This window comes from Anolis sagrei, chromosome 1, assembly GCF_037176765.1.
Source record: "Anolis sagrei isolate rAnoSag1 chromosome 1, rAnoSag1.mat, whole genome shotgun sequence".
Classification (NCBI taxonomy): domain Eukaryota; kingdom Metazoa; phylum Chordata; class Lepidosauria; order Squamata; family Dactyloidae; genus Anolis; species Anolis sagrei.
The window spans coordinates 162,891,567-162,914,518 of NC_090021.1; the positions used below are offsets into that span (position 1 = coordinate 162,891,567).

Sequence of the window (22,952 nt, forward strand, 5' to 3'; positions counted from 1 at the left end):
TGAGGCTGTCATCTGGATTCAGGTGCTTGAGGGTAATCAAATATTAAATGAATAAAATGGGAGGTTGCACTGTTTTCTCATACTTTTTGGTTAATTTTCATTTCAGAATGATGGAGATAATGTAGTATATTAATTCAGCTGTTCCTGAGTGCTAAATTATAATCACATCTAAGTATCAAGTATTATCTAAATACTTCATCAATGTGTCTTTTTGGGATGTATGATCTATAATTAGTAACATATTGAATACAGATCTAAAAATGTAAGCACACATCACTTAACCAGTTGCAAAGATAGATAAAGGAATCTGTAAATTTTACATTTACAAGGTCCTGCAACGAAGGCATTGTAAGTTACTCTTTCTGGGCACCACAGGTTCAGGCAGCACTGATGTTAAAGAGAACCGCAACATGGACAACATTTCATCTAAAGATGGGAGTGTGCAAGGTATCGGGGAGGGAAATCAGCTCTCCAATGGTGGTGGCTCTGGCAGCAGGAAGCGACCTTTGGAAGAGGGGAACAATGGCCACTCCAAGTTCCGCCCAAAGAAGAGGAAGAAAACACCTGGCCCCGTCCTGCCCAAGAACGCCCTGATGCAACTGAATGAGATCAAGCCTGGATTGCAGTACAAGCTGATTTCCCAGACAGGGCCAGTTCACGCTCCTATTTTTGTGATGGCAGTCGAAGTGAACGGGCAGGCATTTGAAGGCTCTGGCCCTACAAAGAAGAAAGCGAAGCTCCATGCTGCGGAGAAGGCTCTGAGGTCCTTTGTTCAGTTCCCAAATGCCTCTGAAGCACACCTAGCAATGGGGAGAACTCTTTCCGTTAATACAGACTTCACCTCTGACCAGGCAGATTTCCCAGACACGCTCTTCAATGGCTTTGAAAACCCAGCTCACCCAGATCATTCCTTTTATTTGGATTCCAATGGAGATGGTTCCTTTAGCTCCACTTCCGATTATGGCTTATCATCTGCTGGGGTTAGTAGCCTTAGTCAGTCCTCTCTCCCTGCCCCATCACCGTACCCATCAACGAGCGGAAAGAACCCAGTCATGATACTGAATGAACTCCGGCCGGGGCTGAAGTATGACTTTCTTTCAGAAAGCGGAGAAAGCCACGCTAAGAATTTTGTGATGGCTGTGTCAGTGGATGGACACACATTTGAAGGGTCTGGAAGAAACAAAAAACTTGCCAAGGCCCGGGCAGCTCAGTCAGCGCTGGCATCCTTGTTTAACATGCAACTGGATCAAACTCCTTCTCACCAGCCTATTCCTAGTGAAGGATTGCAGTTACACCTACCACAGGTGAGAAAATAGAACCATTTATCTTTACCGTGTTATATTTTCACTGTGTGTGTGTTTTTAGTTAATCATACTATATGGATAGTTTTTGTTTTAATTGTTTTTTTTTAGCAAATTTCTGTCAAAGCTAAAGCTTTCATCTGCCATATATACTCATGCATAATTCAACCTTATGTATAAATTGATGTCAGGTTTGAGAACCTGTATAAATCAAAAGTCATTCTGCAGAGAGGGGGAAAGTTCACACAGCTTTAGGGGGCATACTGTCTCTGGCTGCCATTGTCAATATTTTTCTGCCCAGATATTCAAAAAGTCAAAGAGATGTAGGGAGTAGGTGCTTCTTTTAGATTCTTCTGGGACAGACTAAAATCTCTCCTTTGAACATTGCTCGGGAAGAGAAATCTTTCTTTCTTTCTTTCTTTCTTTCTTTCAATAGCAGTTGAGGTACATTGGTTACACTGACCCATTGGTAAATTGACCCAGGATTTTTGGGTCAATTATTTGGCATTTTTAAAAATTATACATGAGTACTCATACACTCATATAGTACTTCACATACTCCCAATTCTTTTAATTACATTAGTGATATAGAAAACCTGTTGTAAGTGCAGTTTATAACTTTGAGAAAATAGAAAATGATGTGATTGAACCAAAGTAGAGTCTGATTAGTGGGTTTCGGGAGGTAAGGGGGAAAGTTTTTTTAGAGAGGGCTGAAAGAACTGTGTCAGTGAGTTGGTTAATATGGCTATGAACAAACTTTCTATATAGAAGAATACAATTGTTTTATAATGAACATAAACCCAAGTCGTACAGATTTTCCTGGTCCATGGTATTTTGGGTTAACTTGATCCTAACTGTAATTCTTTTTGTGTATCTCTCTGGCAAACTTCCTAAGGCTGGTGAAAGCTGACACAGCTATTATGACTTAAGACTATAATTCACTTTTCAGATTAACTGCATAAATGATAAATGGTGCCAACAGGAATGACTGCCATACAATGAGCTGGAAGCATTATATAAACTTTATTGTTCACTTAATCAGTTGTATTTTAATCCTTCACCCCAAATACAGATCACCAGGTCTTAAAATAAATAATCCAACATATTGCAACCACTCATTTTGTACTGTACACATCTGTAACCATTACAATTACTTTTATCCTTTCAAGAAAATTTATATAGTATGTTCCAGACAGATCATAGGTGGTTGGCATTCAGAAAGTTGATGCTTTTCTGAGATTCCCTTTGCCTGAAAACTGAATTGTGATCATATTACAGCATCCACAGCAAGTATTACTATGCAATATGCAATAACTGATAAACTCAGGCATGGGCAAACTTCGGCCCTTCAGGTATTTTGGACTTCAACTCCCACAGTTCCAAACATCCAGTAAGCTGGCTGGAATTTCTGGGAGTTGGAGCCCAAAATACCTATAGGGCTAAAGTTTGCCCATGCCTGGCTTAAATGTTCAGGTCATTTAGTAGAAGTACCCCTTCTGAGACATGAAATTAAGCTCCAAACAATTCTTAGAAATATACATCTTTTTCAGCATTGTAGATTCCTGTAATTTTTCTACCCAACAATTTCCATTATTCAAGTGCATTTACAGAGAATGTGATTTTCCTAAAAGCCAGTATCTATCCATTAATATCTTTCAGACTGTTAAGATTATGTCACGTCTGAACTTGTGTGAACTTTTATACATGCTAAAAGAAGTGAAATTAAAGGACTTTGACTTTATATCATATATGTAATTCCAGGACATATCATATTTCATTGGCCAATAGCCACCATTGCATAACCCTTTTTGGGGGTCCTAATTTTGGCATAATAGTCACACCTCCTGTCTGTGTGCCTGCCCCTTGGGGCTACTGGGCTTCCCAGACATGAGGGGCAGACATGTGTGTGCTACTAGCTGACGGAGGCCTCGCAGCTCTCTTCAGCAGGTAGCTTAGAGAGGTCTCATAGCTCTCCCCGGCAGGTGTGTGCACTGAAAACAATTTTCCTCATGTAATAGTCGCACCCCCCAAAAAGGGGGAAAGTGTTCTTCATTCTTAGTGAAGAGCAAACATCCAAAGATAGCTCAGGAAATTACTTCCTATTAAACATCAAAATAGCCCCTGGAAAACAAATTATTTTGTACAGCACTATACACTGAATTATACTAGGATTGTATACTAGGTTGGACATCACTTATCTAATACTCTGAAATCAAAAATACTCCAATTTTTTTAAAATCCAGAAAATGAGATAGAAATATCTTTGCTTTTTGATGGTTCAGTGTCTTAAAACTTTGTTTCAAGCAGAAAATTAAAACTGTTGTATAGATCTCAACCTTTTATAGGCTAAAATATTTCATTTAGGTAGATTTTAAAGCAGAAAGCTTTAAAATGGGTCAAGGTCTGTATAAGGTTTTAATGGTTTTATTCTTTAATGGTTTTAGGTGATTTTAACTTATTTGTTTTGACAATTCTACGTTTAATTCTGTTTTAATATTTATATGTTACAAGCATTAAGTTACATTGTTTTTAATGTTGTGAAAAGCTTTGTGTCTTGTTTAAGAGAGGAAACTAGGGTGTGATGATGATGATGATTATGTATGACATGAAAATGTGTTTAGAATTGGGTCCCATTTCCAAAATTTCTCATGATGTGTATACATGCAGATAGAAGTATTTCAAAATCTGAAATCAAAACACTTCTGGTCCCAAGCATTTTGGATAAGGGAAACTCAGCCTCTACTTATGAATACTGTAGAGGTGATTGTGTTGAAACCATTCATCATGCTGCAATCTAAACATTCTTAAAAGTCATTTACAGTTGCGATTATGGAAAACACTTATCAATTTCTTCAGATGTGTACATTTTTCATAATTTTTCAAAACCCCTTACCTGGAATTCCAAAATCCAAATACTCCAAAATTGTTCAAATTGATAACTCAGAGAGTGACACCTTTGCTTTCTGATGGTTCAATACACATAAACTATTTCATACACAAAATTATTAGAGATATAGTGTATAAAATTGGCCACAGTGGGTTAAACCGCTAAGCTGCAGATCTTGCTGACCCCAAGATCAATGGTTTTAATCTGTGGGATGGGATGTGCTCCCATTGTTAGTCCCAGCTTCTGCCAACCTAGCAGTTCAAAAACATGCAAATGTGAGTAGATCAATAGGTACCACTTAGGCGGGAAGGTAATGGTGCTCCATGCAGTCATGCTGGTCACATGACCTAGGAGGCGTCTATGGACAATGCCGGCTCTTTGGCTTAGAAATAAAGATGAGCACCACCCTCCAGAGTCAGACTCGACTAGACTTAATGTCAAGGGGAAACCTTTACTTCTACTAGTCTTTTTAAAAAGAACGTAAGAGAATGTTTTTTTCCCTGAATAAGATGACAAATCCAGCAAGATCTTTCCAGGACAGACAGCAACCAGACAGAGAAAGAGGTGTTTGATATGTTGGTGATACATTAAAGATATAAGAAATCTCCCCCACCTAATCCAGCAGCTAGTAGTGATCAGAGGCCTCTAAAACCAGTTATTCCTTCATACTTTCATATCTTTAAGGTTATCCCCTACCCTCTCTAGTTTTCAGTGTCAGGGCTTCTTTAATGTTTTCCACTCATGACCTCTTTCTGCCCAATAAATTTTTATGTGACCCCGGGTATATAGGGATAAAAAAATGGAAAATGGTATTCATAACCATTTGAAGATCACATCCTTTTGGAAAAGCATGACCTTTCAGAGAAGAGCCAAAAACCCTTTTGAGTAGAAACTTCTCTTGTAGTATACAACCAGATATAATTATGCTAGGCAATTTGGCTTGAGTTGTTAAACTGATAACCCATTTTCTCTGATCTGTTAGGAAACAAGAGGTTTTGCCATTGCACAAAATAGCAAGGCTTCAGAAGTGCTTTTCAATGTCCAAAAATATATCTACACTCCCATAAAATAACTTGTTTTATATCATACACTCAAGAGACAAAATTGAAGTAGACTGGTTTACTCACAACTTCATGCGTTTAGCATACACAGGCACATAGCTTATTAATCAAGTTATAGATATGTTTGAGATAGTTTCTGTGAGCAGATGGCACAGGCGTATCTCTTACAATCAACAGCAGGCAAGTGTCAATCTGAGCAGTCCCAAAGTCTAATAGAGTCTGAAGTCTAAAATGGAGTCTGAGGTCTGAGCAGTCTCAGAAAAGATCATGTCGTCTGCAGCCCCTCCCAGAATTTCTCAAGAAACAGAGAGCAAAGGAAAGAAAGCTACATTCCAGAACAATAAGTAAGCAACAGGATTATATACAAACAAATTACTAGAGGAGGCTTGAAGAAGATTGTAATTTCAACAAAATAAGTATACAAATCAAACATTTACTGATAATAAATCTTCATTTGTAAAGCTTGCTAAGAAGGCTGATTTTCCTTTTTGAGGAGTACAACTGAAGCATCTTCTGCAGAGTCCATTGTAAACACCATATGCTGTTGCTAACAGAGTTATGTAAATGGGTGGTGTTCAGAAGTCTTTTACTCTTGCCAAATTTGGGGTGTGGACCACAGTTTAAGAAGCAGTGCTCTCCATCATTGGCCAACACTGCCGTTTATGGTAACAGAGGGGCTTTTTTTTAGATTTCCAAGAAGTGTGACAAGGTTGCACAGATCACTTCACTTCACTTTATTTCTTAATTAGTCACTCTCCGAGCAACTTACAATCTGCAAGCGACTTACAATCTAAAATAGCATTTACACAATATAAAAACATTCAACATAAAAACATTCAACAGTGACTATTTGGCAAATTAGATCTGATTACTTAAATGCACAACCAAACAGCCACGTCTTGAGTGCCTTTACAAAAGGTCGCAACTCCGACATTGCTCTAATGTATGGAGGCAATCAGTTCCATAGAATTGGAGCATAGGTCGAAAAAGCTCTACGCCTTGTAGCTTCCAGGTGTACCTCCCTAGGGCCCGGTATATATAGGAGATTTTCCTGGGTGGATCGAGATGACCATTGATGGAGAAAAGGAATGAGGCGGTCCCTAAGATATAAAGGTCCTTAGCCATTTTGAACTCTAAATGTCAGGATCAGTATCTTGTAAGAGATCCGATGTTCTATTGGTAGCCAATGCAGTTGTTGCAGAATCAGTGTAATATGGGATCTTATAGATGATCCCGCTAGCAGTCTGGCCACTGCATTTTGGACCATCCGAATCTTCTGGGTTGTTGACTTCGGAAGGCCGGCATATAAGGCGTTGCAATAGTCCAACCTCATGGTGACTGTTGCGTGGATTACCGTTGCCAATGCTTCTACCGAAAGGTAGGATGCCAATTTCCTTGCCTGGCAAAGATGAAAAAAGGCCTGCTTACTTATGGCAGTGATCTGGGCCTCCATCGTCAGCGATGAGTCCAACACAACCCCAAGGCTTTTAACAATGGAAGACGGAACCAGAGCTTCCCCATCGAAATCAGGCAGAGACTGGATTAATTCTGGCGGCTGTCCAGGCCAGAGTGTCTCAGTTTTTGCAGGATTCACTTTTAGTCTGCTTGCTCGCAGCCAACTCATCACTGCTTCCAAACACAGCCTAAAGTTCTCAGGAATCGCAGTTGTCCCAGGTTCGAGACGCAAGAGTATCTGGGTATCATCTGCATACTGGTAGCACTCTATGCCAAAGCTCCGCACCAGTCGTCCAGCTAGTGGTCGGACGTAGATGTTAAATAACAGGGGCGAGAGGATAGCACCCTGGGGAACTCCACAGCAAAGGCAGGACCTCTCAGAGCTTTGGCCTGACCACTCCACCCTCTTTCTCCGGTCCCCAGATTATGCGTACATTGTAGCAAATATGTAAAATGATGTCAAATTGCAGTCAGGCATGGTGTAGAAATACAAATTATCTCCCTTTCTACACTGTCTTTATGCCCCAGGGTCTGATCCCAGATTATCTGTTTATTCCAGTTTATATGATAGTGGAGACTCATATAATCCAGTTCAAAGGAGATAACCTGGGATCAGATCTTGGGATATAAGGCTAGTGTAGAAGGGGCCAACACAGAATTATGGAATCATTGAGTTGGAAGAGACTTCATGGACCATGCAATCAAATCCCCTGCCAAAAAGCAGGAAAATTGCATTCAAAGAACCCTGGGAGAGTTAGCCATCCAGCCTCTGTTTTAAAGCCTCCAAAGAAGGAGCCTGCATCACATGGAGTTAATTCAAGGTACAGTAGTTACCGCAGCCTTTCTTGTGATTCTTGAAATTCAGGAGCTCTTCATAATCCCCCAACCTTTCCGCACACTCCATCTTCCTCCCCCAAGTCTACAGAATGAAATGGGGCCTTTCATCTCTTTTACCTTGCAGCGAATTCAGGATTCGGATATATCCCATCTGGGCAGATAATCTGGGATCAGAAACTGGATTATGTGGCAGTGTAGAAGGGACCTTAGACTGAATATACACTGGAAGGCCATAGGTTGTGAGGGCCTGGGCTCGATGGTCCTTGTGATCTCTTTCAACTCTACGATTCTATGAAGAGCTAATCTGCTTTCTCCAAAGGAATGGCAACAGCTGCTCCTTTCCCCCAGCTGTGTAATTGCAGCTGGATGGAGCCAGAAGCCTCATGCCTTTGACGTAGGTCCTGCTAAAGAACATCATGCAGCCAATAACAGCAGAGGCCCAGCAAATGTATTCTGGGCATTTACATGTTGTCAGTAATAATGCTGGGGCTTGGATGTTGACGGCAATCTGCCATATACTTAGTTGAGAGTGAATCTCATTGAATTTAGTGAGGTTTTCCTTCTGCCTCACATCTTAAGATGTACAGAACTCTCTTCCTATTTTTGTTTGCAAAACAGCAAGTCAGCCTTATAAAACAGCTTTTTAAAACACCCAGCTCTCTAGATCCAGAGTAAAATCTGTTAACAGGCTGATGAGTATTAAGAACAGGCTTTTTAATAAGGCAAGCTGACCCCTTTGTAATTCCCTTCCCAGTGAAGTACATTGATTCTCCTCCTCATAGACTTCCCCTCACTTCCTAATAATCTTTGATTTATTGAGTGCTATTATTGAGTGCTATTATTGTAATGTAATTCTTTTATTTGGTGCTAAAATTGTATTGTATTGTCGAAGGCTTTCATGGCCGGAATCACAGGGTTGTTGTAGGGTTTTTTGGGCTATATGGCCATGTTCTAGAGGCATTCTCTCCTGACGTTTCACCTGCATCTATGGCAAGCATAGATTGCGTCTATTGGAATTTTTATTTTATTTTATTTTTAATTTATTATTACTATTATTATTATTGTTTTATTTTAATGTCATTTTGATAATGTTGTTGTTGTCTGATGTATATGCTTTGATTTTATTGCTGTATTTTGTTGTCCGGGCTTGGCCCCATGTAACCTGCTCCAAGTCCCCATTGGGGAGATGGTCGTGGGGTTAGAAATAAAGTTTATTATTATTATTATTATTATTATTATTATTATTATTATTAAGCATCCTCAGAGGTAGTGAGGTCTGTTGGAACTAGGAAAATGGGTTTATATATCTGTGGAATGACCAGGGTGGGACAAAGGACTCTTGTCTGCTGGAGCTAGGTGTGAATGTTTCAACTGACCACCTTGATTAGCATTTGATGGCCTGGCAGTGCCTGGGGCAATCTTTTGTTGAGAGGTGATTATATGTCCCAGATTGTTTCCTCTCTGTTGTTTTGCTGTTGTAATTTTAGAGTTTTTTTTAATACTGGGAGCCAGATTTTGTTCATTTTCATGGTTTCCTCCTTTCTGCTGAAATTGTCCACATACTTGTGGATTTCGATGGCTTCTCTGTGTAGTCTGACAGGGTGGTTGTGAGAGTCTTTGATTTATTGAGTGCTATTATTGAGTGCTATTATTGTAATGTAATTCTTTTATTTGGTGCTAAAATAGCATTTCTGTGTTCTCAAATAAAATGCTGCGTCCAGGTTGGTTCAAGTTGCTATGGCTGACTTCTCTGGTTGAAGTAGTCTGCAGTGCCTTGCTTTGTGGAGTCCAAAGGGCTTTGCGGAGCAGTTTGAGTTTATTATTATTATTATTATTATTATTATTATTATTATACTACATTTATACCCCGCCCTTCTCACCCCAGTGGGGGACTCAGGGTGGCTTACAATCCATGGCATACAATGCCGCATTACACATATAATAATAAACATAACATATGAATTTGAACAATTAACATATCAATTTAAACATACAATAATAAAACATGAGATAATAATTTGAATATAAATACAACAACAAGCTTAGAAGTAATTCAAACAGAAGTACAATAAAAAGCTTAAAACTAAACATACAATAATTCAAATATAAATACAAAGGAGCATAAAAGGAAACACTGAATCCCAACCAAAGTGGGCTGATGGAAAAGGTGGTTTTAACATCTGACTGAAAGGTGGTTTTAACATATCTGTCACTTATCAGCTCCCCTGTTTATTGAGATTATTTTAATTTTTTATTTTTGCTTATTTCTACTCCTCACTAGAATGGATCCATAGAAAAGGGGGGGGGGGGAAATAAACGTACTCTGACAGTTGATTCAGTAAGTCTGTCCTAGGGCACATCTACACTGACCATATAATCTGGTTTCAGGCTGGCTTCAAAATGCAGTAGTTACAAAAAGTGTGACATCAAAGCACGCTGCAACACAAAACAAGGCCAATAAAGCACATCAAGCAAAGGTGGGGGAAAGCCCAAGTTGAACCCGTTAATGCACTTCAGAGAGCAGCAGATCTAAACTAAATCACATGGAGAAAACGGCTCTGCAGAACGCAAGCACTTTATGGACACCTGCCTGCACTGAAGCACATTTTCAAGTTAAAAAGGATCAGGAGGGTAATTGATCTCTCCCCCCCCCCCCCCCCTCCGGGACATGTAATTGATTATCTCTACGGCTAACTATCACTTCCCTCCTTTTTCATGCCTCATATGCCTCCAGAGTGCTAATGTGGAAAGAGAAAAAAACCTCCACATTCTGATGCTGCAAATACTGCAGATTCTGGACCCAGTTTGAGGCCATCTTCCATGGTTAATGTATAGGAGCCCCCGGTGGCGCAGTGGGTTAAACCCCTGTGCTGGCAGGACTCAAGATCGACAGGTTGCAGGTTCGAATCCGGGGAGAGGTGGATGAGCTCCCTCTATCAGCTCCAGCTCCCTATGCGGGGACATGAGAGAAGCCTCCCACAAGGAAGATAAAACATCAAATCATCTGGGCGTTCCCTGGGCAACGTCGTTGCAGACAGCCAATTCTCTCACACCAGAAGCGACTTGCAATTTCTCAGGTCGCTCCTGACACGACAAAAAAAAAAGGTTAATGTAATCACCTTCCTATCCTCAAAACAGTCCCAGACATATCAGAGTAATCATCCCCACAGGGGAACTGATTTCTCTCAAACCAACCAAAGTGGTCAGTGTAGATAGGTGTGTGTGCAATTTGATTTTATCTACACAGTGAAGACATCTGCCCTTGCGCTATGCTACTCTGCTGCTGAGTATGCATGCCCAGTGTGGAACACATCTCACCACACTAAAACAGTAGATGTGGCTCTTAATGAGACATGCCGCATTATCACAGGGTGTCTGCGCCCCACACCACTGGAGAAATTACACTGCTTAGCCGGTATTGCACCACCTGACATCCACTGGGAAGTAGCAGCCAATAGTGAAAGGACCAAGGCAGAGACATCTCCAGCTCATCCCCTGTTTGGGTATCAGCCAGCACATCAACGACTTAAATCAAGACATAGTTTTCTTAGATCTACAGAGACACTCGCTGGAACACCCCAGCAAGCGAGAGTCCAAAAGTGGCAGGCCCAAACCCAGCCCCTCAATTCATGGGTGATACCAGATGAGAGACTCCCCCCTGGGCACTCAGAAGACTGGGAGACTTGGAAGGCGCTGAACAGACTGCACTCTGGCACCACGAGATGCAGAGCCAATCTTAAGAAATGGGGCTACAGGGTGGAATCCTCGGATGCGAGTGCGGAGAAGAACAAACCATTGACCACCTGCTGCAATGCACCCTGAGCCCTGCCACATGCACAATGGAGGACCTTCTTGCGGCAACACCAGAGGCACTCCAAGTGGCCAGATACTGGTCAAAGAACATTTAACCAACTACCAAATTTGCAAAATCTGTGTGTTTTTTTTTCTTTTTCTTTTTAATCTGTGTGTTTGTTTTGCTCTGTTAGAATTGTAATACAATGGTTGCTGATGACACGATACATAAATCTACCTAAGCATTTGCAGTTCCTCAACATTGGACATTCTCTACAACAGGGCTTTCCAAACATGTCATGTTGGTGACACATCTTTTTAGACATGCATCATTTTGTGTAACTGGAAACCGGAGATTAAACCAACCACTTATAATAAATACAACACAAATTGTAATAATGTAATTTAGGAGGACACAACATATCTCATGAAAACCCTTCATTTATATTTTTAAAATATATGATTGATTGCTTATTTCGCATAGTTTCAGAGGTTTCTCATTATGTTCGCTCAACACATCTGCACATTGCACCTGACATACTAACATTGAGTTTGGAAATCTCTGTTCATTTATCTTCATTCTGTCTCAGCCATTAATAAAAGGATCTTGGACTGACCTCTGTGGAACACTACTTTTTGCTACCCTCTAGTCCGAAATCAGTTAAATGTTTACCCTTTGATTTTGCTTTTCAGTTCAATGATGTTCGTTCTCCATAGTAATATCTTTTCATCGGATCTTTGTCATAAAGAACCTAATTAAAAATTGAATGTTATGTGAGTTGCTGACATTTCAGATAGTTGGTTCCATGCTGGGTACTAAGTTCTGCCACAAAAACAAAGGTGATATGACAGAAGCCCTAAAGCATGGGGCTTCACACTGTTTAACATTCTAAATTAGTGGAGCTTAAAGACAGTAGTATTGATTAGTTGTGGCAGGTGCATTATACTGGTTTAAAAACTCATTATCAATTTTTAAAGAGGTAGTTTCAAAGCTAAATCTTTATGCTCAATACTGAAAGGTCTGTTCAAACATTCAATGTATTTTTGTGTTTTTTGCAGGTTTTAGCCGATGCTGTTGCACGCTTGGTGGTAGATAAATTCAGCAGTTTGACGGATAACTTTACATCACCCCATGCTCGTAGAAAAGTATTAGCTGGAGTTGTCATGACAACAGGTAAAAACCAATGTTCACCCATGCTGACATGGTGTGTTGTTGCTTGTAAGTATGTGAAATATCCTTTAATGTGTAGTTTACCTTTGTTTAATATAGTCTGGATCTACACTTCCATATTATCCAGTTTCTGAATCCAGATTATCTGCTTTGAAACTGGATTATATGGCAGTGTAGTTGGGGGCATAGTGAAATACCTATATATAATTAACAACTGTATTGTCGAAAGCTCTGAGGATGTTTGCCACAGAGGCAGGCGAAACGTCAGGAGAGAATGCTTCTAGAACATGGCCATACAACCTGAAAAACCTACAACAACCCACTAATTAACAACTGTTTTCCCCCTTAGATTTATTTATTGGTTTGTTTATTTGTCACCCTGCCTTTCTTTCAATATGGGATCCAAGGCACCTTACAACATAAAATCAAAACATAAATTTAACATGTCCAAAGAATGAAAAATTCTATTAATATATTTAAAGCCTTATTGCCAAGCTCAGTTAAAAATTGAAGACCTGTTGAAATAAAAATATATTTGCCTGCCAGTGAAAAGAGATGAAAGAGAAGAGCCAATCTCGCATCCCATGAGAAGGAATGAGTAGTCTCTAAAAATCTCTCCTCTCTCCAGATCATTTGGGATCACAACCAATACTTTAAATTACATAATAATAATAATAATAATAATACTTTATTTCTACCCCGCCACCATCTCCCCGATGGGGACTCGGAGCGGCTTACATGGGGCCAAGCCCGGACAACATAATACAGCAATCATCATCATCATCATCATCATCATCATCATCATCATCATCTTTAATTACTTATTAATCACCCTTCCATCCGAGAATGCTCTAGGCCATTTACAGCTAAATTGTAAAAGATAAAATACATATATACAGAAATTAAAAATTAACAGAGATCGAATGCTCTAATAAAAAGCCAGGTCTTAAGTGCTAGAGTAAAAGGCCCTAAGTCACACAATAAAATCAAAGTATATACAACAGGCAACAACAACATTATCAAAATGACATTAATAATAATAATAATAATAATAATAATAATAATAATAAAATTATGCATAAAATGTACTGAAATCATGACATAACATTTGTATTTCAGGAAGTCAGTCCTCTGGAAAAAATCTTTATTGGCTTTTTGTCCTGAAATTTATTTTCTAGGCACTGATGTGAAAGATGCTCAGGTTATAAGTGTTTCTACAGGAACCAAATGTATAAACGGAGAATATATGAGTGATCGTGGCCTTGCGCTGAATGATTGCCATGCAGAAATTATAGCTCGGAGATGCCTACTTAAATTTCTCTACACACAACTTGAACTGCTCTTAAGGTATGCTTTCTCAAACCCAGGTGTTTTGCACAGAAGCAAGGTCCATCGACCACAGTTGTCTTTAGAATCACAGGTTAGTGACTTGACAATAGGGTGCTCTGCTGATGCAGCAAACCAAAATGTGAGTTCCATGCTACTGGCATAATTCCCTTGCCGTCGCACTTTGATTTGGCACCTGAAAGGGTAGAAAAAAGTAACTGTGTTAGAGCTTTTTCTTATCTTTTTTGAATTGAAATGTTTATTTGTAAACACATTTACATACTGCCTTTGAGCATCTCCTCCGTAAGTGCCCTCAAAGTGCTGCTTTACAGCAATAACACAAAATACAAGAAAGAAAAATGAAACCATTGAAACAAACAAAAGATAGCAGAATTAACAAACAAATTAAACCCATTGAAAAACTGGCAATATTGTCATATATATATTGTCTTCACGGCTCACAGAAGAAAAAAAAGTTGGTACTTTTACAAAGGCTGTCACTGGATTCACGTACATTGGGGTAATCTTCCATTATTTTCCTAGGGTTCATAGTATGGGACAAGTCTGTTTACCTAAAATTGAGTGGACTACTAGAAGCATATGATTGAAGTGCATGTTAGAACCAAAGCTTGAGAAAGGTGTTTTATTTTGTTTTGAGGACCCTTTCTGCCAGAATGGTACTGGTAATAAAAAGGAAACTTACCAAGTTTAATTTTAAATTCATATATAGAGACCAAAAATCTTGAGTGGAGTGGATGGAGAGCTAGATTTTGTTTAAAAAAATTGGCCAGAGGGTGGGCATCCAAAGGCCATATTATAGGAGTGGCATTTCGAACTATTAGAATGGGGAATGCCTCCATATAGAAGCTGGAAAACAGGAGGTGTGACCATTTGGAAAACCCAAAAGAGCTGGAGCCAGATCTTTGAGAGATCGGCCCCAAGTCCTGAGGTTCTCTGCTCCTTATTTAAGCCTGCATGTTTACCTAAAAATGCACTTCTATTTCCTTTCATGAGGTTCCCACATGAAACCCACCAATAGGGCAAGGGGTTCAATTCCTCTACTGGGCTGGGGGAGACATAAAAATAATAGTTTTGTTCAAACTGGAAACACTAGTTGAGACCTTCCTAAATCTTGAAGGTAAAAATATTTGCATCCTTAATAATCTTTGTGATGCCCCCAAAATAGAAGGAACAACCAGTGAAGACATGTACATGCAAGATTGAGTCATGGGATATATAAAATGGTTTTATTACTCTAGGTAGCCCAATGTGTTTTGGACAAAAGAATATTGTTTATTCATCTTTGATGGTTGCTTTAAAAAGAGAAAAGGAATGGGGACAATAAATATTAGCTACATAAATTATAGACCAAAGAAATACAAAAATGTTAATGCATTTCTGATTGTAAATAAATTGCACATAAAAGGCTATTGTTAACCAATAATACATTGAGCCAGATAGAACTTTGTAAATTTTCGACAGTGTATTTGAAAATCAACTTGTTGGAATTTTAAAAATGTCTTCCCAAAGGTTATGTTAGAGTAGGTGGCAAGGCATCATACTTTTGCTTTTTCCCCCTGTCCTGTGTGTGTTAAGGTTGACCTAATAATAAGAACATGCCCTGCTCCATATTTTCAATACAACTTACATCAGTGTAATTGACACTAAATCCCACAGTATCAATACTTCCAAATGTGTTGCCTCCACAAAATGATTTTAAAAGCCCAATGAAGCATTTAAGTTTAAAATCACCTTGTAAAAAACCTGCCTGGTTTCAGCCTTTATTCTCTGAAATCTTAGGTCACCAGGCATTGAATTCCAGTGCTCCCACTCCACTTGTAAATGGTTTTTGATCAAACAGATGCTTGTGCTAATGTTAGAGAAAGGAAGGTGATTTCCTCCTGTTCACTCTGTTGTTTTTTTTAATTTAATGGCAGTTAGTACCCACTGTGTCTTGTGAAGCAAGAAATGTAGGGCAGAACTACAGACCTAAAGTAGGTACAGCCACAAACTGAGGCATACAGGTTCATGGCAAAGGCACCATGGAAAGTTGAAAGCAGAAGTGTAAGTGTGTATGTGTTTGTGTCTTTGCTCTTCCCCCATATTATGTCATTATAGAAATAATTGGAGCCCAAACAATGTGAAAGTAATCCTTTGAAATCACTGTTGTATACTTCACAAAAGAACTACTTAGGCACCTCAGGCTGTATCCGCACTGCTGAATTATAGCAGTTTAACACCTTAACCGCTATGGCTCAATGCTATTGGATTTCCAAGGCATATAGTTTTATGATATATATACCCTTCTCTGTTAGAGAACACAATTAATTACCATGTCGCTGAAAGCTGGAAATAGTGTACAGTATGCAGTTGAAATATCTAGCCTCCACCATTCACCTACTGAAGGAGTCACTTGTATTTGTGCAACTATTGATGCTTATTTCCAGATAGCACTCCCTGTACTCCCCAGGTGCTACATCTAATGGGAAGCCTGGCGTCGCAATCCATCTCTTTTCTCTCCCCAGAGAAAGGAGCAAGTTCCATTTTCAGCAGACTGAAATACAGCCAGGCTTCAGTTGCTTATGTCTGCTGAGAAAGCAACAGATGTCTTTTTCAGTGGACAGAAATATATGCAGACTTCAATTGCTTCTGTCTGCTGTGAAAGGAGTCTGTCTCCTTCCTCTTGAAGAGAAGTAATGGACATCCAGCTGCCAAAAAAGGAGTACATCTCCTTTCGTGATGGAGAGAAGTGACTGAAGCCTGATATGACAGTAATTCCTTTCTTGCTCAATTATTTACCAAGGAAATGACCAAGTTCACAATAAGTTAATGCTTGGGCCCCAGCAGGAAGAGTCCTTCCCTCCCTTCATTTTCCATTGCTGTGGCCTCTGAGGAAGAAAAGGACAGAGAAGCAGAGATCTACCATGTCCCTTTTCCCAGCAGCTAGTGATATTCCTATTATCATGGTTCTGGCCTCTTTGGAAAAAGAGGTTTAATCCCCTCTGCCCATGGCTGTCACTTTTCCTGGATGTCCTGCGTTGTTATGATTGTAAGCTGGAGGGCAAGGAATTGCCAAATTAACCATTTATAAGCCTTTCTGAGAGTCTTTTTCAGCTGAAGGTGTATGCATACTTCAAATAAATAAATAGTTTCAAAGGCAATTAAAAACATGGAGAAAAGATGCAGCATCAATTTTATTTATTTATTTGCGACATTTATATGCCGCCCTTCTCACCCCAAAGGGGACTCAGAGTGGCTTACAAGATATATATATATATATATATATACACAACACACACACACACATACACACACATATACATATACATTCATACACACACACATATATAGACACACACACACACTATATATATATATATATATATAATTATTAGCATAGTACAATATCAGTATTATATATTACTATATTGTACTAAACCATTATATTGTAATATTGTTAGTAATATTACATGTAATATAAAATATATAATTACAATATTGTATTATTATTAGTATTATATTGTATTACATTATAATATTATATCTATGTATTATATGTATATATATTATATTATATTATTAGTAAAGCACAGGGGACAAGATGGAACTGTCTTCTGCCCCCCCCCCCCCCCCTTCATTCTGGTCAGAGCAGATGATTAAGGTGGTAACTTTTGATTTGTTTTCTAAAGAGTACACACATTGTAAGATTACCTTTTTTAAGAAAAAAAAGCGGATTTGCTTTGGGCATCAATTATTTAAATCCAATTTACTAGTAAAAATATGGATTCTCCTAACTAATGCTGGACATGTAAAACCCACATATCATGACGTACAGGCAGACTACCCCATGAGTTGCCATTCCTGGAAGTCTTTGAGGGGAACCTCCCATGATATAACACATGCAGCTAACTTGGTGTGCATCTACACATACCACTTAATCTGGGATCTTCCAGAGCAGTAATACTCTCAGCAGGCCCCCAGGGCTGGCTGCACTTCCCAAATCTGTCCTGCAGCAATGGCAGGGCAGTCTGGACCATCCAGTATTATCATAGAGCTTTGGGGGAGCTCCTGGCCATCATTGGGCACCTTTGCTGACATTGCCAAAGGCACCCACACAACCATGTAGAAGGAGAGGGGCAATCCTCCCTCTTTTTCTCTAGTTGAACAGGTATCATTGCAGATGTCAACAAAGGCGCCCAATGATGGCAACGAGATCTCAGCTCTCCAGGGCCACCTGTTACATCAATGGGAGGATGCCATGAGCCTGATCCTTCCTCTTTTCCATGCAGCTCCAAAGTGTGGGGCTGATTTGGAGTTTTACCAAAACTCTGGAGAATCCCTTGACTTCTTGTACTGTGAGATAAGACGGGGTTTACCCGGTTTTCCTTGCATTACAGACAAGAAGTCTCCAGCTTTTGTCTAGATGTCCAGGTTTGCTTTCTGGTGTAGAGAACAGGGATTAATGTAGAGAAGTCCTCACTTAGCATTAAGATTATTAATTCCTTTCAAAGACAAAATGGAACAAGTTTCTATGCTGCTATAGAAATAAATAGTATCAGTACTAATACGAGTACTAATACAGCCTAATTGTGTGACTGTCAATTTGAGTGTGTGCATGTGTGCCATTGTCTTTCTCACTCATTCTTTACAACTGCGGCTACCTTCATGTCCTGAAAATCTATTCTAAAGAATTGCAGAATCTTTCAGAATAGCTTGGACTGAGTTGCTGGGAGTGAGGTGGGGGCACTGTAGAAGGAGAGGGCTTTGAAAGAAAATAGTTTCCCTTTTTTTACATTAGCAGAGGCATCTGCTGAATCATAGTCCAGCAGCACTGGATTCTACTATTGCTTTTTAAGGTACCACACAAACATTTACAGTTTTTGCTACAGGAGATATAATAGTACCTTCCTTCTGAAAACAATCTGAAGCATGTCATCCCTTTCTCTTAGAAAGTTATTGCCCACTAAATTTGGGGCGAGTGCCCTTCATAGGAATCAGAATTCAGATCTGATCGTTCCTTGGTATTATTGCTTATAATTCTAAACTTTCTGTTTTTAAGCTATCTTACCTAAACATCTATATTATCTAAAATATCTAATGATATTGTTTTTAAGATTACTTTTAATATGATTAAACTATGTAAGATGATCTTTATTCCTGGGTTATAAATGTAATTTCCGAATTGGTTCGATCATAAAAACATGGAGAAAGTTTATTAAATTGAAAAAAAAAACCCTTTGTTTTCTCTGGACATCCTGGAGTACATTTTACTAAAGTTTTTCAATGAATATCTCAGTCTCAACCAATTCAACATAGTTTGTGGCAGCCACAAAAATGAAGTTTCTGGAGTATAACAACTATTTTCAAAGTAAGTACTGCACATTAAACAACAATAACACCTTCAAACCAAGAACAGATTTTTTAAAAAAATTGTTACATAGTGTTATCTGTTGTAAGATAAACCTGTCATATCAAGAAACAGTTCCAAGGTTTATTGAGTATCCTAGAAAATGTTTTTGTTCTGATATTGATACCTCCAGAGGATTTTGGATTATGTTTGGAAAGCCAAAGTGTTTTCTGTACCTTTCAAACAACCATGGTAGTACATTATCTGTAGTCAAAAATAGGAAGCTGATTTACCATTTAATTGATTTGTTAGGACTATACATTTCATATTGCTTCCAGATGAAAATTTAGAAAGCTATCATGTCGGCAGACAGACTTTGTATTTCTAGGCGCAAAGATTACTACAGATGCAGACTGTAGCCAGGAAATCAGAAGACACTTACTTCTTGGGAGGAGAGCAATGTCCAGTCTCGATAAAATAGTAAAGAGTAGAGACATCAGACTAGCAACAAAGATCCACCTAGTCAAAGCCATGGTATTCCCTGTAGTAACCTACGGATGTGAGAGCTGGACCTTAGGGAAGGCTGAGCGAAGGAAGATAGATGCTTTTGAGCTGTGGTGTTGGAGGAAAGTTCTGAGAGTGCCTTGGACTGCAAGAAGATCCAACCAGTCCATCCTCCAGGAAATAAAGCCCGGCTGCTCATTGGAGGAAAGGATACTAGAGACAAAGTTGAAGTACTTTGGCCACATCATGAGGAGACAGCAAAGCCTAGAGAAGACAATTATGCTGGGGAAAGTGGAAGGCAAAAGGAAGAGGGGCCGACCAAGGGCAAGATGGATGGATGGCATCCTTGAAGTGACTGGACTGACCTTGAAGGAGCTGGGGGTGGTGATGGCCGACAGGGAGCTCTGGCGTGGGCTGGTCCATGAGGTCACGAAGAGTCGGAGACGACTGAACGAATGAACAACAACAACAACATCATGTCGGAACCCAGACGCCTTTAAAGAGCCAGACACAGGGATAAACTATAAACAAAATTTATTAAGGCAACAAAAAGGACTCAGGGACACTTACTTCAGTGTTCCTGGTCAAAACTGAAAGTCTCTAGCAAATTCCAAGGTAAAAACTCAATTTAGCAAATAATCCGGATTAAACCGGCATATAATCCAGGATAAACAAAAGTTTGAGCAGAATGCTCCAAAATCACAGAGTTCAAAGAATGCAAACAAACAAGGCGTGGAAAAGCAATGCCGTCGTCCAAATGCAGTCCAAAGTCGAAGTAAGTCCAGTGGAAGATGTTAAAGTCCAAAAAGCGTCGTCGTCCAAGCAATCCAAAGTCAAGAAGAGGGGAAGTCAGCACTTACAAGATTCCAAGCCAGTTGATACACAGAGAAGGCAGCAACCTGTAGTTCCAGGACCCAACAAGAGAAACGGCAGCGACAAAGACCCAGGCTCAAATCCAACACTTTGCCTTCTGCAAAGTTTCATTACTCCAGTGCCTACATTTATCTTACAAGTCATTATCTGTTGATGAACTGTCCTCCAGTCTTTCCTCATCACTGTCAGATGCTTTAGCCTCTACAGCTGAGCGCCAACACCCATCCCGCCAACTTTTCCATGTCTTATCAAGACTTTGTTGTTGTTCGTTCATTCAGTCGTCTCCGACTCTTCGTGACCTCATGGACCAGCCCACGCCAGAGCTCCCTGTCAGCCCCCAGCTCCTTCAAGGTCAGTCCAGTCACTTCAAGGATGCCATCCATTCATCTTGCCCTTGGTTGGCCCCTCTTCCTTTTACCTTCCACTTTCCCCAGCATAATTGTCTTCTCTAGGCTTTGCTGTCTCCTCATGATGTGGCCAAAGTACTTCAACTTTGTCTCTAGTATCCTTCCCTCCAATGAGCAGTCGGGCTTTATTTCCTGGAGGATGGACTGGTTGGATCTTCTCGCAGTCCAAGGCACTCTCAGAACTTATCAAGACTTAGGTCTCCCCATGTATCACCAGATTGCCAATCCCCAGAAAACCCTTCAAAGGTATCACTGGACATAGGTTGTGTACACATATCTCTGACTTCTTGCACATGAGTCCAGTCCAACCCATCATCCTCCTCGTCACTACTCCCAGACCCATTACTTCCTGTAAAGCCCATAAAATCCTCTTCTTCAGTAGGAGCAGTAAGTATGTCATGAATCCGTTTCCTCTGATACTCCTCGTCTGACTCTTGCTCGCAAGTAGTCCTTTTTGCACCTCTACTCCCATCTCCCTCCTCCATTTCACTTTCCGAAAAACCCTCAAAAGAATATTTGTCTGTAGGTGACATGAATATTTCCCTAATTCTCTTTCTTTGTTGCTCCTCGTCCAAACTCTGGGCACCTCTCTTCCCTCCTCTACTACTCCTATTATCAGTTATAGCGTTACCAGGAGACTATACTACAACATATCATGAGTTAATAATATTGTGATAGTAGACATAGTTTGTTAGCAGTGAACAATTTCAGATAGTTCCCACATGCATCAAATTTTAAATAAGGAGCTTCATTTTCTAGTAAATAAGTAAGTAAAACTTTATTTCTATCCCGCCCTATCTCCCCATGGGGGCTCAGGGCAGTTCACGACATAAAAGACAACCATTCAATGCCTTAAAATACAAGAATAGACTAAACTATTCCAAACAAGTAAAATAGAACATTCAGCAATAAATCAAATCACAAGAGGACAATAATAACATGTTGCAGTGTTAAAACAGGGATTAAAACCATATTCAAATTCCATTCCTTAATTCATAAAGCTGGATCTTTAAACCTTCCTGACATATTCTACATTTTACTGAATCTGAAAATGTCTTTAGATTGTGTGGGTTTTTTAAAGTGAGCATTTGAGATTGTGAGATTGTACGTTCTTCTATTGAAAATGTAAATGTCATTACATTGCTGTCTTATACTATTTTGTGTATTCATTTAACTCCCGTCTCTTTTCTTTTCTTTTTTGGCTTTTTTGTGTGTGAGGGGAGTCTTCTTTGCCTGTACTGTATATAGAATTACCTTTTTTAAAAAGACTCTGCAGGGGAAAAATGCAGTTATGTGGAGGACGGAATTATCATTAAGCCTCTAAATTCAATATATCTTTTAATTTATTGTAGCAGGCATACTATTGTGGCCCAGCATCTAAATCCGCTCAAACGAATTGTTGGTTATGTGGGGTTTTATTCTTTTCAAAAGAGCTCACTCTCAAATATTTCTCTCTTTGTTCCAGTAATAAGGAAGAGCAACAAAAATCTATTTTTATCAGGTCAGAACAAGGTGGTTTTAAATTGAAAGAAAATGTCCAGTTTCATCTCTACATCAGCACCTCTCCTTGTGGCGATGCTCGGATTTTTTCACCCCACGAAGCAGCCCAAGAAGGTAAGAGCCAATGTCCTTGCCAGTAAAGATGTTTGAGATATAAAAACAACACTGGCCACTTCAGTAGTTCATACAAATCTCATTTTTCTTTTCTTAAAAAACATTTAAATTCCATCATGAGAGTTTGAGAGTTTCTCAAACTGTGCTCCTCAGATGTTATGGATGTCAGCTCCCACAATGCCTAACAGCTGTTAACGTAAAGTTTCCTCTGACATTAAATCCAGTCATGTCTGACTCTGGGGGGTGGCGCACGTCTCCATTTCTAAGCTGTAGAGCCAGTGTTGTCCGTCGATGCCTCCAAGGTCGTGGCTGGAATGACTGTATGGAACGCCATTACTTTCCCACCGGAGCAGTACCTATTGATTTACCGCTGGAAC

At 39.6% G+C, this 22,952-nt stretch overlaps 1 protein-coding gene across 4 annotated transcripts in view; it reads left to right on the plus strand.

Annotated features, from left to right (window-relative positions):
- Positions 1-22,952, plus strand: part of ADARB1 (adenosine deaminase RNA specific B1) — a 79,146-nt gene that overhangs the window by 36,500 nt on the left and 19,694 nt on the right. For 3 of the 4 annotated variants that reach the window (XM_067469893.1, XM_067469888.1, XM_067469884.1), the window contains 4 exons: positions 376-1,304; positions 12,393-12,507; positions 13,683-13,851; positions 22,427-22,575. In XM_067469893.1, coding sequence (XP_067325994.1) covers positions 376-1,304; positions 12,393-12,507; positions 13,683-13,851; positions 22,427-22,575 — 1,362 coding nt within the window. Of the gene's footprint in view, positions 1-329; positions 1,305-12,392; positions 12,508-13,682; positions 13,852-22,426; positions 22,576-22,952 lie in introns of all 4 variants that reach the window. The other variant, XM_067469899.1, reaches the window with a different exon arrangement.